General features: G+C 45.8%; 2 protein-coding genes across 3 annotated transcripts in view; one reads left to right on the top strand and one right to left on the bottom strand.

The window, feature by feature from the left end:
* LOC137375474 (organic solute transporter subunit alpha-like) overlaps positions 1-8,705 on the top strand; it is a 24,305-nt gene extending 15,600 nt beyond the window's left edge. Inside the window, exons 8-9 of the mRNA XM_068042772.1 lie at positions 3,334-3,439; positions 6,724-8,705. Coding sequence (XP_067898873.1) covers positions 3,334-3,439; positions 6,724-6,917 — 300 coding nt within the window. The 3' untranslated portion in view covers positions 6,918-8,705. The remainder of the gene's footprint in view (positions 1-3,333; positions 3,440-6,723) is intronic.
* LOC137375475 (choline-phosphate cytidylyltransferase A-like) overlaps positions 8,608-16,957 on the bottom strand; it is a 69,309-nt gene continuing 60,959 nt past the window's right edge. For both annotated transcript variants that reach the window (XM_068042773.1, XM_068042775.1), the window contains exon 9: positions 8,608-16,957. In XM_068042773.1, coding sequence (XP_067898874.1) covers positions 16,760-16,957 — 198 coding nt within the window. In that variant the 3' untranslated portion in view covers positions 8,608-16,759.

Genomic DNA, 16,957 nt, shown 5'->3' with positions numbered 1-16,957 from the left:
TAAGCATTTATTGCCCCATCTGTAGTTTCTTTATTTATTTATTTATTGATACAGCACTGAAACAGGCCCTTCGGCCCACCGAGTCTGTGCCGACCAACAACCACCCATTTATACTAACCCTACAGTAATCCCATATTCCCTATCACCTCCCTACACTAGGGGCAATTTACAACGGCCAATTTACCTATCACCTGCAAGTCTTTGGATGTGGGAGGAAACCGGAGCACCCGGAGGAAACCCACGCAGACACAGGGAGAACTTGCAAACTCCGCACAGGCAGCACCCAGAATCGAACCCGGGTCCCTGGAGCTGTGAGGCTGCGGTGCTAACCACTGCGCCACTGTGCCGCAGTTGTGTGGCTTAGAGGGGAACTTGCAGGTGGTGGTGTTCATGTGTGTCCGTTGCCCTTGTCCTTCTAGGTGGAAGAGGTCGAGGGCTTGGAGGGCGCTGTTGAAGGAGTTGCTGCAGTGCATTTTGTAGATGATACACACTGCCGCCACTGTGGTGGAGGGAGTGAATGTTGAAGGTGGTGGATGGGGTGCCAATCAAGCAGGCCGCTTTCTCCTGGATGGTGTCGAGGTTCCTGAGTGTTGGAGCTGCACCCGTCCAGGTAAGTGGAGAGTACTCCATCACACTCCTGACTTGTGCCTTGTTAGAGAGAGAGGCTTCCTTGTTACAGCTCCATTTGCACACTGCCCTCTGTTCCTTTCTGTGCGGCACAATTAAAAAAAAAAACACAGGTTGCCCAGCAGGTTAGTCATGTGACTAGGTCCTTATTTGGAACAGTCTCTCCTGCGAGGTTTGTGGATTGTATTACCTTAGCAGTCTCTGGAATGTGCTTCCTTCCACCTTCAATGTCTGGTGATCATTTGAGCAGGGAATAGTCCTTTGTCTCCACAAGCAGCATCTCTTAGTATGCAAATGTCCTTCTAGCCCAGTGTCTGGTGATCTTCAAACAAGTCATTCCTTCACTCCAGCAACACTTTAAAATCAATGTTCATACGACAAAATCAATATGCCTCATTCTTGGCATGTGGGGGTCTGCATGACACAGGCTTTTCAGGAGAAATGCGGCATCAGTTTCTCTATTTCTCACACTGGATTCTCAGGGTTTCTCAAAGGGGTGGCACAAGATGAGCTGGGTGCTTCTCTCAGAAGGCTTTCAAAGCAGTTCACATCCCAACTCAACCGAAACAATATCCAAAAACAAAACCAACTCTTGACCACCATAAATCTAGACATGTCACTTCTCTGTAAGCAACTCCCATAGTCAGCAAGGCTCCTACTGTTTACTTAGCTTAAGACTTGTGACTTCCAGTAAGTAGTTTGTTTTGAAACAAAGTCCCAAGTGTCCTTCCAGTGACCCTTTAAAAAAAAATGTCCAGCATCTCCTCACATATTTTCACAGACTTTTACACACAAGTCCTGAAAAAATATTAAAAAATGGAAGCCACTTCATCACAATGGTCGACAGACTTTGTGGAGTCAGGTGGTGAGTTACTGGTTGCAGAATCCCTAGCCTCTGACTTGTTCTTGTAGCCACAGTATCTATATGGCCGCTGCAGTTAAGTTTCTGGTTAGTAGTAACCCCCAGGATCTTGATGGTGGGGGATTCAACAATGGTAATATTGTTAAATGTCAAGGGAAGATAGTTCGATTATCTCTTGTTGGAAATGGTCATTGTCTGGCACTTATGTGGCATGAATGCTACTTGTCACTTATCAGCCCAAGCCTGAATGTTGTCCAGATCTTGCTGCATGAGGTCACAAACTGCTTCAGTATTTCAGGAATTGCAAATGGCCCTGAACACTTAAACAGTCAGGAAACACACAAAATTATAGACCATAATTATAAAATGATAGTTACAGATAAAGTGATGCAATAAATATAATTGCATTTCAAAAAGCCCAAGGACAACACAGTGAATTCATGACCAAGGTCAGAACATGTGGAGTCATGGGACAAGTAGCAGAATGGATAGCAAGCTGGCTACAGAATAGAAAACAGAGAGCAAGGGGTTAAGGGTAGTTACTGAGACTGGCAAATGGTGGGAAGTGGTGTTCCACAGGGATTGGTGCTGTATAATGGTGCTGTATAAAGGATTTGAACTCAGGAATTGGAAATACAATTTCAAAATTTGCAGATGACACCCAAATTAGGGTTGTGGTTAATAATAAGCAGGACTGCAACAAAATACAGAAAGATGTTAATAAACTTGCCTAATGGACATGTAATTGACAAATGAAGTTCATTAGGCAAGTGTGATGTGGTGCATTTTGGTCTGAAGAATCAGGAGGCTGCATACTGCTTCAATAAGCATCTCATTGGGCTAGAGAAGCAAAGTGATCTGGGGTTACAGATTTACAAATCACTGAACGTAGCGACACAGGTTATTAAGGCCATAAAAAAGCACTGATGTTCATATCTAGAGAGATAGAATTGAAAAGCAGCGAAGTTATGTTAAACTAGTATAGTTGGAATATCGTGCACAGTCCAAAACGAGGGCCATCCATATAAGGTAGTCACTAATAAATCCAATCGGGAATTCAGGAGAAACTTCTTTACCCAGAGAGTGGTGAGAATGTGGAACTCGCAACAAGAAGTAATGGTTGAGGTGAATAGCATAGATACATTTCTTCTTCTTAGGCAGTCCCTCAGGATCAAGGATGACCTGCTTCCACTCTGGTTCGATGGGTTCCGAGACGGCTGAAAAGTCCAATGCGTGATCTGCAGGCTCTGCCACGTAAAGGGCAGAGGGTGCCTGAAGAGTCAGGTAGAAAGATACATTGAGGGGAACCTAGCTAACCACTTGAGGGAGAAAGGAATAGAAGGATTAGAAGGATATGCTGATAGGGTGAGATGAAGTGGGGTGGGGGGAGGCTCGTGTGGAGCATAAACACCAACATGGACCATTTGGGCCAAATGGCTTGTTTCGATGTTGTAGATGTGGTGAAATTCTAGCTGTCAGCCATTGTTCAGTGGGTTGGACTTGTTGCCTCCGAGTCAGAAGGTCATGGGTTCAAATGACCACTCCAGAGATTTGAACCCATAATTCAGGCTGACACTCCCAGTGCCAGTACTGGGGAGTGCTGCCCTGTCGGAGGTGCTGTCTTTTGGATGAGATGTTAAACTGAGGCCCTGTCTCCTCTCTCAGGTGGATGTAAAAGATCCCAGGGCCACTATTTGAAGAGGAGATGGGAAGTTCCTCCCAGTCTCCTGAGTCAATGTTTAACCCTCAACCAAAATCCTTCTGCTCCTTCCAATCAACATCTCAGGAACTGAGTGTATTTCCCAAACCTTTCTCATGCTCCTTACCTTTCTCCCATTTCCCAGGCGATTCTGATCCTGTCCTCGCTGCAGAATTCTATCATTGAAACACTGGCTGGTGCTGGGCACATAAGCTGTGCTCCCCCATACTCCGCAAGGACCAGAGGTCAACGTATGTAATGCCAATCTGGATTAAACCAACTACCCTGTAGAGCTTTTGGAGGGGGGGGGGGTGGGGGGGGAAGAGGGGGGCGCACAGGCTGCAGCAACATCCAGTGCACTCCTAGCCAGACCCTATTCTTGAACCCTCCATAAATTTTAGTTAATCCAAAAACACTGCTGCACATATCCTAACTTACATCAAGTCCCATTCACCTAACAGCCCCTGTGCTCGCTGTCCTCCATTGGCTCCCAGTCCAACAACACCTCAATTTTACAATTCTCATTCTGGTTTTCAAATCCCTCCACGGTCTCTCCCGTCCCGATCTCAATAACCTCCTCCAGCCCTACAACCCTCTGAGATCTCTGCGCTCCTCCAATTCTGGCCTCTTGAGCATCCCCGATTTCCATTGCTCCACCATTGGTGGCTGTGCCTTCAGCTGCCTGGGCCCTAAACTCTGGAATTCCCTCCCTAAACCTCTCGACCTCTCTCCCCTCCTTTAATAAGCTCCTTGAAACCTACCTCTTGGACCAAGCTTTTGGTCATCTGTCTGTCGCCCCCAGCCACACACAACTGCAACTGGGGTTAGGAGGCCAATTATAGCCTCTCCCCATTGAAACCAAGTTAGCCAAGTACAGACCAGAGCTCAAACCTGGGGTCATTCTGTTACCTGGAGTTTGCTACATTAAGCAGCCCATTTTATTGACAGAGCCTTGAGAGGCAACTCACATTCATTACTCCAAACTGAAGAATGAGGAACATTGGAAACAGGAGTAGGCCATTGAGCCCTTCGAGCCTGTCCTGCTCTTCAATCAGATCATCACTAATCTGTGTCTTCACTCCGTTTACATACCTTGGTTTCGTAACCCGTAACACCTTTACCCAACAAAAATCTGTTTCAAAATTGTCAATCGATCCCAAGTTCAACAGCTTTTTAGGGGAGATAGTTCCAGATTTGCACTACCCTTTGTGTGGAGAACTGCTTCCTGTCATCACCCCTGAATGGCCAGGCTCTAATTTTAAAACAGTGCCTCCTAGTTCTGGACTCACCCACAAGAGGAAACATCCTTTCCATATCCACCTTGTCAAGACCATTCAGGACCTTATAAACTTCAATCAAGTCTCCCCTCACTCTTCTAAACTCCAGTGAAAACAAGCCTAGTCTGTCCAACCTTTCCTCATAAGACAACCCACTCATTCCAGGTATCAATCTAGTAAACCTCCTCTGAACCACCTTCAATGCATTCACATCCTTCCTTAAATAAGGAGACCAAAACTGCACACAGTATTTGAGATGTGGTCTCACCAATGCCCTGTATAACTGAAGCATAACATCCTTACTTTTATTTTCAATTCCTCTTGTAATAAAGGATAGCATTCCATTAGCCTCCTTTATTACTTGCTCTACCGATATACTAACTTTTTGTAACTCATGCACTAGAACACCTAGATCCCTCTGCACCTTGGAATTCTGCAGTCATTCTCCATTTAAGTCATACTCTGCTTTTTTATTCTTCCTGCCAAACTTCACATTTTCCCACATTATACTCCATCTGCCAGATTTTTGCCCACTCACTTAACCTATCTCTATCGGCTTGCAACCTCCTTATGACCGCTTCACAACATACTTTCCGACCTATCTTTGTGTCATCTGCAAATTTAACTACCATGCCATCGCTCCCCTCATCTAAGTCATTGATATAAACTGTAAAAAGTTGAGACCCCAGCACAGACCCCTGCGGGATTCCACTCATCACATCCTGCCAATCAGAAAAGGACCCATTTATGCATACTCTCTGTTTTCTGCCAGCCAGTCAATCGTCCATCCATGTTACCCCCTACACCATGAGCTCCTACTTTGTACAATAACCTTTTATGTGGCACCTTGTTGAATGTCTTCTGGAAATCCAAGTACAGTATGTCAACGGGCTCCCCTTCATCCACAGCGCATTGGTTAAACATGATCTCTGTTTTCTGCCAGCCAGTCAATCGTCCATGTTACCCCCTACACCATGAGCTCCTACTTTGTACAATAACCTTTTATGTGGCACCTTGTTGAATGCCTTCTGGAAATCCAAGTACAGTATGTCAACGGGCTCCCCTTCATCCACAGCGCATTGGTTAAACATGATCTCCCTTTCACAAAGCCGTGCTGACTATTCCCGATTACCTTGAGTTTTTCTAAGTGCCCAGCTACAACCTCCTTAATGATCGATTCTAACACCTTCCCCACGACAGACATCAACCTAACTGGCCTATAATTTACTGTTTACTGCCTCCCACACCCCACCTCTGCCCCTACTTATTGAATAGAGGGGTCATATTTGCTATTTTCCAGTCTGATGGAACCTTTCCAGAATCCAGCAAATTTGGAAAAAATAACACCAACACATCTATTACCTCATTAGCCACCTTTTTTAAGAACCTAGGATGAAGCCCATCAGGACATGTGCATCTTGCTATGCTGACCTGGGAGCAGGCCGAAGGGCCTTTGTTCTTTGAAATGAACTCCTGTATTCCACTTCCCGGCATTAACACTGATCATGTTCACAAACATATAACGTTCACACAAAACCAGGAGGCAGCTCATTTCCACACTGAACACACACCTGCATCTTTAATGAAACTACGAATGCCGTTACGTCCTGTGGAGGAATATGGGATATCATCGACCCTATCAAGTAATTTTTTAAAACTAAAAAAGTTAATGGAATGTTGGCATTTATTGCAAGAGTGCTGGAATGCAGCTGCTCAGGGCTCTGATTAGATCACATCTGTGTTCAGTTCTGAACACCGCACCTGAGGAAGGATAGATTTGCCTTGGAGTGGGTGCAGCACAGATTCACCAGAATGAGATCAGGGCTAAAAGGGTTAATTGAAAGTTCAGGAATAAGGGTGTTGTAATTGAGACAGAGAGAAACTGCTTCCTCTAGTGGAGGAGTCAAGAACCTTAAAATTAGAGCCAGACCATTCAGGGGTGATGCCAGGAAGCACTTTTTCACACAAAGGGCACTTCACATGGAACTCTCTGCCCCAAAAAGCTGTTGAGTCTGGGGGTCAATTGAATACGGAGATTGATAGATTTTTGTTGAGAAAGGGTTTTGAGGGTTGCTGAACCAAAGTGGGTAGACACAGATCAGCCTTGATCTAATTGAATGGTGGAACAGGCTTGAAGGGCTGAATGGCCTCCTCCTATTCTTAATCACTAAGCTGTTCCGCGACCACCACCCCCCAACCCCCCCCATCCCAAGTCCCTTTCATGCATAGTAATTCCAGAACTTTCTATTCCTTCACAGTCATGAACTACCAGCTCCTAATCATAGAGATGTTCTTTGTTGGCGTGCTCACAAGGGTGTCCTACCGGAAGAAGGACGATTCGCCAGGCTACAGAGCACAGAATGCAGCCCAGCCCAAAGACAAGGAGGAAAGAGGATGGCATATGTCAACAGAAGATGTGACAGCCAGGTTACCACTTCATCTGGAGGTCTAGGATAACCAGACATTGTAATCCATAAACTAGCGAACTAACTAGGAGGCAATGATTACATTAAACATTCGAACTATAAAAAACGCTCTAGTAAAAACGTCCAATTTTACATGAAGTTGGTTTTAAGATGTCAGCTGTGGCTTGGTGGGTAGCACAGTCTTGCACCACCCCCCACCTAACCCCAACCGAGTCAGAAAGTCATGGGTTTAAACCCCACTCTGGAGTCTTGAGCACATAATCTAGCCTGACACTCCCTAGTGCCAGTACTGAGGGAGTGCTGAACTGTTGGAGGTGACGGCTTTCTTTGTGCTCCTCATGTTGTGGTCAGCGTAACCTCTCAGATGTCGTCATAGAAACTGGTGCACAGCAAGAAGCCATTCAGCCCATCGTTCCTGTGCTGGCTCTTTGTAAGCGGTATCCAATTAGCTGCACTCCATCTCTCACCTGCTCTTTTCCCACAGCACTGCAAATTCTTCCTTTGCAAGTATTTATCCAATTCCTATTTGAAAGTTATTATTGAATCTGCTTCCACTGCTCTTTCAGGCAGCGCAGTCCAGATCTCAACTATCCTTGTTGATTTAGACCTTAAAAGTCCCATGGAAGAAATCCCAGCTCAACTAACAGGACCATAGACTGTGGTTATTCATCCCAAAGCTCTCTGTAGAGCCTCACTGGAGCAGAACCGTTTGCCCAAGTAACAGCAATTGCAGTTCAAAATTAATGCATTATGAGAAGCACAAAATTGTCTTACCTCTCATATTCCTGCTGAGATGCAAAAATACAACATTCAACACACATTTTACTCCCTCCTGAATCCTCAGTGGTTTTGAAATCCAGGCTCAACACGCTGTTTCATGTTTTATAAATGCAAGTTCTTTTCTCTTTCCTTCATTCAACTTTCTAGCTCACAAGTGCCAACATTTCTCTGCTCCATTGCAACCTCCCTGGACTCACTATTTGACTGCAGTGGGCACACCCAAGGACAGCATGAGAGATGCGAATTAAGTTCATAGGAAATAGGAGTAGGAGTAGGCCATTCGGCCCCTTGAACCTGCTCCAACATTCCCTTCGATTCCCTTCTGGTCCAAAAATCTATCAATCTCTGTCTTGAACAGACTCAACGACTGAGCATCCACAGCTCTCTGGGATACAGAATTCCAAAGATTCACAACCCTCTGAGTGAAGAAATTCTCATCTCAGTCAGAAATGGCCGGCCTCTTATGCTGAGACTAGCTCCCTAGTTCTCGACTCTCCTGCCAGGAGGAAACATCCCCTCAGCATCTATCAGAATTTTATGTTTCGGTGAGATCATCTCTGATTCCTCTAAACTCCTGAGAATATAGGTCTATTCTACTCAATCCCTCCTCATAGATAGCCCTCTCTTCCAGCCAAGCTTCCCATGCCAGATTTCCCTCCAGTGACTCCTGCTGCATTAGGTGCCAGAAGACGACAGGATTGGGTTAGTCTGAAGATCCAACCATGGTTGAACAGCCTGCAGTCAATCACTCGGGGAGAGGGAGGGGGCGGAGAGAAATGGGGAGGGCTCACACCTTGAAGAATTGGCAATGCAGCGCCTGAGGAACTTGTACCTTCAGCAAGTATCAAGTTCCACCACAAGAAGAGGGGAGAAAACTTTTACACTGAAAAATAACACACTGATTCAAGAAAAGAGAAAGGGGACATGAGGCAGACATTTATTTTAATGCTGTGTTTAATCAGATAATTTTCCACTGTTTAACAGCTGTAAGTTGATTAAAAGATCAGCGCAGAATCCACTTATCGACAACATGCATCTCTATTAAAATATCTCAGCTCAGAGCCAAACTTACAGCATCTTACAATTCAATGTTTTTTTTAATTAAAGCTCCCTCTAAATCTGTTAACAAAAATGGCTAGAAATCAAGTTTAACACTTTCAAAAAGATGCACTTTTTCTTTGATGTATAAATTTAAACAATCCACAAGGTTAGACCACAGAAATAGACTTTATGCATTGCAAAAATAACACACGGATTCTTTACACCACAGTACCAGGCCAGAAACATTCGTCCTTCATCCCTCCCCTCCACCTACCACCCAACATTCAAGAGAAGACTTGAACGGTTTGAGACAACAGATTTCACTTTAATAGTAAGACACAGCCCTGACCAGTTCAGATCTATGCCCTCCCATGAGATGTGAGGTGGGGGCTCGCGGGTCAGTCTGACTCAGCTAATGGCCTGGTTTTGGTGAGTGAACTGATTGTCTGCTGGTTGGGAGGTTACAACTTCATGACACTGCTACCAGACCTCCAGTCTCCTGCATCCCCAGGGAACCCCCCTCGACGAATCTCAGCGAAAAGGGAGGGGTCCTTTTCACCTTGTTCAGTGGCCATCGTTCCCCACCCTCCCCTGCTTCCCAATTCAAGGACCCTCGCACAGTCAACAAACCCACCTCCCCTGTGCCCCAAACTGGTCCCAACCCAACCGCCATCACTGGTCTTGTCTTCTGCCTGTCACCCAGTTCTCCAAACTGCAAAATATACCAAACTGGCTACAGTGCATTGTTGTGCTCAGGCCATAAGATGGCACAGTGACATGGGAAACCCAGAGACGGGGAAACGCAGAGATGGGTTTGGCAATGTTCTCCCATTTCCCAACATTACTACAACAACAACTGCAGATCACAAAAGACTTGGCTCAAAGTGCTTTGGAACGTCCCGAGGTCATAAAAGGCGCTATATAAGTGCATGCACTTCCTTTAAATCAACTGTAGAAACCCAAGACAAAGATGACAAAGAGTTAGTGCAGGTTTTAGTGGAGCCCATTGATAATCCATGGCTATTACAATACAGAATTACTGTTATGCAGTGAATTCACCCCAATTACAGTGCAGGGATGTCAAAAAGCCTCGTTACTTTTAATAAAAGATTGCAATTTCTACAAAATTTAGAAAAAACAAACAGGCAAAGCCAAGCTCACAGGACAACAAACACCTTTACAATCCAACTTCTCCTCGCTGTAAAGCCCCCAGTGTCCTGCAAGTAGCGGCATGCTAGTAGCACAGTGGTAACGTTACTGGACTATTCCTCTAGAGGCCTGGACTAATGAGCTAGAAACATGAGCGCAAATCCCACTGTGGCAATTGGGAACTTAAATAAATCTTGAATAAAAAGCTATCAGTAATAGTGCAACTATTGGATTGTCATAATAATGCATCTGGTTCACTCATGTCCTTGAGGGAAGGAAATCTGCCATGCTTACCCGATCTGGCCTATGTGATTCCATACCCACAGCAATGTGGTCGACTCTTAAATGCCCTCTGAAATGGCCTAGCAAGCCACTACGTTATCAAAATCGCTACAAAAAATAATAAATAACAGGATGGACCAGCTGTCATCGACCTAGGCACCAGACTTGGACAAGATCAACCCAGTCCTCCTCGCTAACATATGTGGGGTCTTATGTGAAAATTAGAGGATCTGTCTCAGAGCTTGACACATTCATACAGATGCATGCATACCTTTCAGCCAATGTCCAGACTCCTTTATCACCATCCCTGGTTATGTCCTGCTCCAACAGCAGGACAGACCCACCAGAGGTGGCGAAGCAACAACTTGTATTGATATAGAATCTTCAAGGTAATAAAACGTGGGGATAGAGCATGGGAATAGGACTGATCGGATTGTTCTACAGAGCTGGCACAGACTCCATGAACTGAATGAACTCTTTCTGAGACAAAATGACTCTATGACCATGAAAATATCCAAGGTACTTCACAGGAATATCATCAAGCAACATTTGACACCAAGTCGCATAAGGAGATATGAGAACAGGTGACCAAAAGCTTGGTCAGAGGTAGGTTTTAAGGAGCATCTTGAAGGAAGATAGAGAGGTAGAAGGGTTTAGGGAGGGAATTACAGAGCTCAGGACCCAGGCAATTGAAGGCACAGCTGCCAATGGTGTGATTAAAATTGGGGGTGCTTAAGAGGCTAGAATTAGAGGAGCGCAGATATTTCGGAGGGTTGTGGGACTGGAGGTGATTAGAGAGATAGACAGGAAGGAGGCCATGGAGGGATTTGAAAACAAGGATGAGAATTTAAAAATCGAGGCATTGCTTGACCAGGAGCCCAATGTAGGTCAGTGAGTGCAGGGGTGATAGGGGAATAGAACTTGGTGAGAGTTAGGACACGGCCAGCAGAGTTTGGATTGGCTCAAGTTTATGAAGGGCAGAATGTGGGAGGTCAGCCAGGGAAGCGTTGTAATAGTCAAGTCTAGAGGTGACAAAGGCATGGATGAAGGTTTTAGCAGCAGATGAGCTGAGGCAGAGGTGAAGCCGGGCGACGTTACAGAGGTAATATCAAGGTTGTGAACAGTCTGGTTTAGTCTCAAACAATCGCTAGGGAGGGTGATGGAGTCAGTAGCCAGGGAACGGCGTTTGCGGCAAGGACCAAAGACAATGGCTTTGGTCTTTTCAATATTTAATTGGAGGAAATTTCTGTTCATCCAACACTGGATGTCGGACAAGCAGTCTAACAATTTAGAGACAGTTGGGGTGTTCAGGAGAGGTTGTGGAGAGGCAGAACTGGGTCTGGTCAGTGTACATGAGAAATAGGAGGGGGCCAAGGATAAATCCTTGGGTGATACCAAAGGTAATGGTGTAGGAATGAGAAGAGAAGATACTACAGGCATAGTGGTGCACAGCGGAAAGGGTGTGGCCGTGGGAGTCCTCAACATTGACTCTGGAACCCCTGAAGGCTCACAGCATCAGGTCAAACATGGGCAAGGAAACCTCTTGCTGATTGCCACTTACCATCCTCCCACAGATTAATCAATGCTCTCCCATGTTGAACACAACTTGGAAGAAGCTGAGTGGTAGCAAGGACACAAATGTACTCTGGGTGGGGGACTTCATTGTTCATCACCAAGAATGGCTCAAAAGCACAACTACTGATTGAGCTGGCCGAGTCCTGAAGGACATAGCTCCTAGATTGGGCCTGTGGCAGGTAGGGAAAGAACCAACAAGAGGGAAAAACCTATTTTACCTCATCTTCACCAAACTGCCTGTTGCAGATACATCTGTCAATAGCAGTATTGGCAGGAGTGACCACCACATAGTCTGTGTGGAGATAAAGTTCTGTCTTCACACTGAGGACACACTCCCAGCATTGCATTGAGTGCAATTGCCAGAGTGCTAAATGGAATAGATTCAGAATAGATCTATAGCAGCTCAAAATTGGGCATACATGAGGTGCTGTGGGCCATCAGCAGCAGCAAAATTAGATTCAAACACAATCTGTAACCTCATGGCCCAGCATATTCCTCATTCTAACAGTGTCAAGCCAACGGATAAACACTGGTTCAATGAGGTGTGTAGGAGAGCACAGGTACACCTAAAATGAGATGCCAACCTGGTGAAGCTACAACACAGGGCCACATGCATGATAAACAGCAGAAGCAGCTTGCGATTAACAGAGCTAAACGATCCCACAAGCAATAGATCAGATCAAAGTCTTGCCACATCCAACTGTGAATGATGGTGGATAATTAAACAACCAAAAGGAGGAGGAGGCTCCACAAACATCTCTATCCTTAATGATGGTGGAGCCCAGCACGTTGGAGTAAAAGAAAGAATGAAGCATTTGCATCCATCTTCAGCCAGAAGTGCTGATTGAATGATCCATCTCGGCCTCATCCTGAGGTCCCCAGCATCACAGATGCCAGTCTTCAGCCAATCTGATTCACTCCACGTGATATCAAGAAACAAATGAAGGCACTGGTTATGGCAAAGGTGATTGGCCCTGACAACATTGCGACAGCAGTAGAGAAGACTTGTGCTCCAGAACTAGCCACGCCCTTTGCCAAGTGTTCCACTTGGCATCTACCGACAATGTGGAAAATTTCCCAGGTATGTCCTGTGCACAAAAAGCAGGACATATCCAACCTGGCCAATTACCGCACCATCAGTCTACTCTCAATCATCAGGAAATTGATGGAAGGTGTCGTTGAAAGTGCTATCAAGTGGCACTTACCCAGCAATAACCTGTTCACTGATGCTCAGTTTGGTTCTGCCAGGGCTACTCAACTCCTGACTTCATTACAGCCTTGGTTCAAAAATGGACAAAGGGCTGAACGCCAGAGGAATTTTAACCATCTCCCCTTGACTTTCAACAGCATTACTAACGCTGAATCCCCCACCATCAGCATCCTGGGGGTTGCCTGTGACCAGCAACTTAACTGGACCAGCCACATAAATACTGTACCTACAAAAGGAAGTTAAACGCTGGATTTTCTGTGGTGAGTAACTCACCTCCTGTCTCCCCAAATCCTATCCATCTCCAAGGCAGAAGTGAGTGCGAAGGAATACTCTCCACTTGCCTAGATGAGTGCAGCTCCAACAACACTTGTGAAGCTTGACACCATCCAGGACATAGCAGCCTACTTGATTGGCACCCCATCCTCCAGCTTAAACATTCACTCCCTCCACCACCAGCACACAGTGGCAGCAATGTGAACCATAGACAAGATGCACTGCAGCAACTCACCAAGGCCCCTTCAACAGCACCTTCCAAACCTGTGACCTCTACCACCTGGAAGGACAAGGGCAGCATGGAAACACCACCACCTGCAAGTTCCCCTCCAAGTCACACACCATCCTGACTTGGAACTATATCGCCGTTCCTTCACTGTCGCTGGGCCAAAATCCTGGAACTCTCTTCCTAACAGCACTGTGGGTATACCTCACCACATGGACTGCAAAAGTTCAAGAAGGCAGCTCACCACCACCTTCTCGAGGGCAATTAGGGATGGGCAATAAATGCTGACCTTGCCATTGATGCTCACATCCTATGAATAAATAAATAAAGAAAAAAAGACTGCCCAGGATTTCTATGTTCTCAGTTTGTTAACTTGGAGCTGAGTGATTTGTGATGTTCACTATTCACTTGCATCTCTAGCAAAGTCTTTTATTTAAAAAAAGAAAAATTAAAGTAGAACTTTCTGGAAATACATAGATCAGCCAACTTCTGAGGAAATACAGATTAATGTTTCGGTTAAACATGGTCAATTCTGATGAAGGGGTTGCATCCAAATCACTAATCTATCTTTATATGAAAGCAAAATACTGCAGTTGCTGGAAATCTGAAAGAAAATCAATGCTGGGAATACAAAGAGGGTTTTGCAGCATCTGTGGAGAGAGAAGCAGAGTTTACATTTCAGGTCAGTGACCCTTCTTCAGAACTGGCAAAGGTTAGAAATGAAATAGGTTTTAAGCAAATAAAGCAGGGGTGGGGCAAAATATAACCAAAGGGAAGGTGTTGAAAGGACAGAGGGTCACAGAGAATAACTGACCAGAAGGTCATGGAGCAAAGGCAAAGGGTGTGTTAATGGTGTGCTGAAAGACAAAGCGTTTTCGCTTTGTGCAAAGCGAATGTTAAATGACCCAATAATGAACAGCCCCGGGCAAAAGCACAAACATGAAAAAAAAGTAGACAGGCACATGATGCAAAAATGATGAAATAAACTAAGATAAAAACAAGAAATAAAAATAAAAATAAAAAGGTGGGGGGGGGGGGGGCAGTCATGCTCTGAAATTATTGAACTCAATGTTCAGTCTGGCAGGCTGTAGTGTGCCTAATCGGTAAATGAGATGCTGTTCTTCGAGCTTGCGTTGATGTTCACTGGAACACTGCAGCAAGCCCAGGACAGAGATGTGAGCATGAGAGCAGAGGGGGTGTGTTGAAATACCCAGCAACCGGAAGCTCGGAGTCATGCTTTCAGACTGAGCGGATGTGTTTCGCAAAGCATCACCCAATCTGCATTTGGTCTCCCCATTGTAGAGGAGACCACATTGTGAGCAGCGAATACAATATACTACATTGAAAGAAGTACAAGTAAATTGCTGCTTCACCTGAAAGGAGTGTTTGGGGCCTTGGATAGTGAGGAGAGAGGAGGTAAAAGTGCAGGTATTACACCTCCTGCGATTGCAAGGGAAGGTGCCGTGGGAAGGGGACGAGGGATTGGGGGCAATGGAGGAGTGGATCAGGGTGTCGCGGAGGGAACGATCCCTTCGGAATGCTGACAGGGTAGGGGAGGGGAAGATGCGTTTGGTAGTGGCATCACGCTGGACGTGGCGGAAATGGCGGAGGATGATCCTTTGGATATGGAGGCTGGTGGGGTGGAAAGTGAGGACAAGGGGAACCCTGTCGCAGTTCTGGGAGGGAGGGGAAGGGGTGAGAGCAGAGGTCTATCTATCTATCTTTTCTCTTTCAGACTCTGGGTGAGCCTGCTGTGCATTTACAGGATATTTTTCTTTATTTCAATCTCCTTTCTTTTTATTAAGTTAACTTCCGCAAAGGGACTGAATGAATACAGAATACAGTCCTGTCGGGTGTCAGTCTCAGTGCAAATACTGGACTCACCTGCAAACATGCATAAGTGTGCAATCAGAAACCAATATATAGAATATGTAAACAACATACCTCAAAACATACTCCTCGTTCACTAGCAACGCAAAGACATGTACATCACACGCATCAATCCAACACGCTTCACAAGGTTATTCTGATTCAGTTCTTAACCTAACAGCTCTGAGCAGCAGTCATTAAACAGATGGCGGTCTCTTTTTAATCTTACAGTACACGAGTGAAATCCAGTGTGAGCTGCACCTCAAGCATGTTCCATGCTTTCTAAGTGCAAAAAGATTTGACATATACACCAATGTGATTCACAAGTTAAAACTGTGAGGTGCCAGAGAAACTTGTAGACAGCAGTGAGTTACAGCACAGACCTCCCCCCAGTGTCTCATTGCTATGCTGAATAGTGCAAGCTCTGCTTGAAACAGAAAGATCAGACACAGCACCCAGCTCTCTCCCTGGGATGTACCCAGTGTAGAACTCGCTCCAGAATCAGATGAAAGCCCATTATCCCACTGGAGAACCTGCCTTGGCACAGAGCACCGCAGTTCCCCACTCAGTCACAGACAAGTCACTGTCGCTGTCTATCCTCACATGCAAAGCTGCAAAACAAACTCCCATAAAAACACACGGGAAGGAAATCACACTTGTTGCATAAGAGGGGAGCTGTCGTTAAAAATCCCTGACCTCTCATTTAGGTGGCAGCTGGTATTGAAGGCATGCTCACCAACACTACCCCCCTCCCCATTCTGTCTCCAGTGCATCACTGGCAGCTGCTGCTCCCTGAGGGCTGCAGCACTTAACAGGTAATTCTACCCCACCCCCACCCCTGGCTTCAGTCCAGGCTCCTGCAGCCCTCTCAGCCAGCCCAGCGAGACTGGATACAACACAGGTGGGAGCTGAGATTTGAAACCTGGAAACAGGTGGGCCTGAAGGAACCGACAATTCAGCTGGTCATAATGGGCATATGGGAATACTGTTCAACTGCGTGGAGTGGGGTGACGGAGCCCATCCCAACACTTTTCCTTACCAAACTGGGGTGGGAGGGTTGGATGCAAATTTCTAGCCTTACACCTGAGCATACACGTTAAGCTTTGACGCACAAGTCCCAACTGTACTGAGATACAACACAAGGCCTAAAATATAAAAGAAAGCCATTTTTCCCCTGTGGTCTTTTCAAAGTGTTTCTTTTTAAATTAGTTTAATTTGCTAAAAAGAAAAAACAGTTTACATCGTTCGAGCCGTTTCCCTGTGGAAAATGATTTGTTTTTAATGTTTTAATTCCAAAGTCCAACTTGACCCCATTTGTTTGAACTTCTTTCTGTGTGCGAGAGAGAGTGATACTTGCCTTGAGCCTGTGGTCCCACGGACAATCGATAGATAGAATTGGAGGGGGGGGGGGGGGCGGGGGTTTGGGGGTAAATGAAGACTCCTGGAGAGAGAGAGAGGGGCCTTTACTCTGAATCGTCGTCGCTGATATCGTAGCCAGCCGCGTCTGACTCTGGTTTTGGCGAGCAAGGTGGGGAGGACTTGGAGAATGGCCATCGGAAAGTGGGTGAGGGGGATCGCTCCCGGGCCGGGCTGCTGCTCGGACTCTGCTTTGGGGTGATAGCTTGTAGCATTCGACCTTTTCCCTCTTTCAGCATATGTTT

The sequence above is a fragment of the Heterodontus francisci genome, chromosome 11, assembly GCF_036365525.1.
Source record: "Heterodontus francisci isolate sHetFra1 chromosome 11, sHetFra1.hap1, whole genome shotgun sequence".
Taxonomy (NCBI): Eukaryota; Metazoa; Chordata; class Chondrichthyes; order Heterodontiformes; family Heterodontidae; genus Heterodontus; species Heterodontus francisci.
The sequence above is the reverse complement of the archived record's forward strand: the minus strand, read 5'-3'. Positions and strand labels throughout refer to the sequence as shown.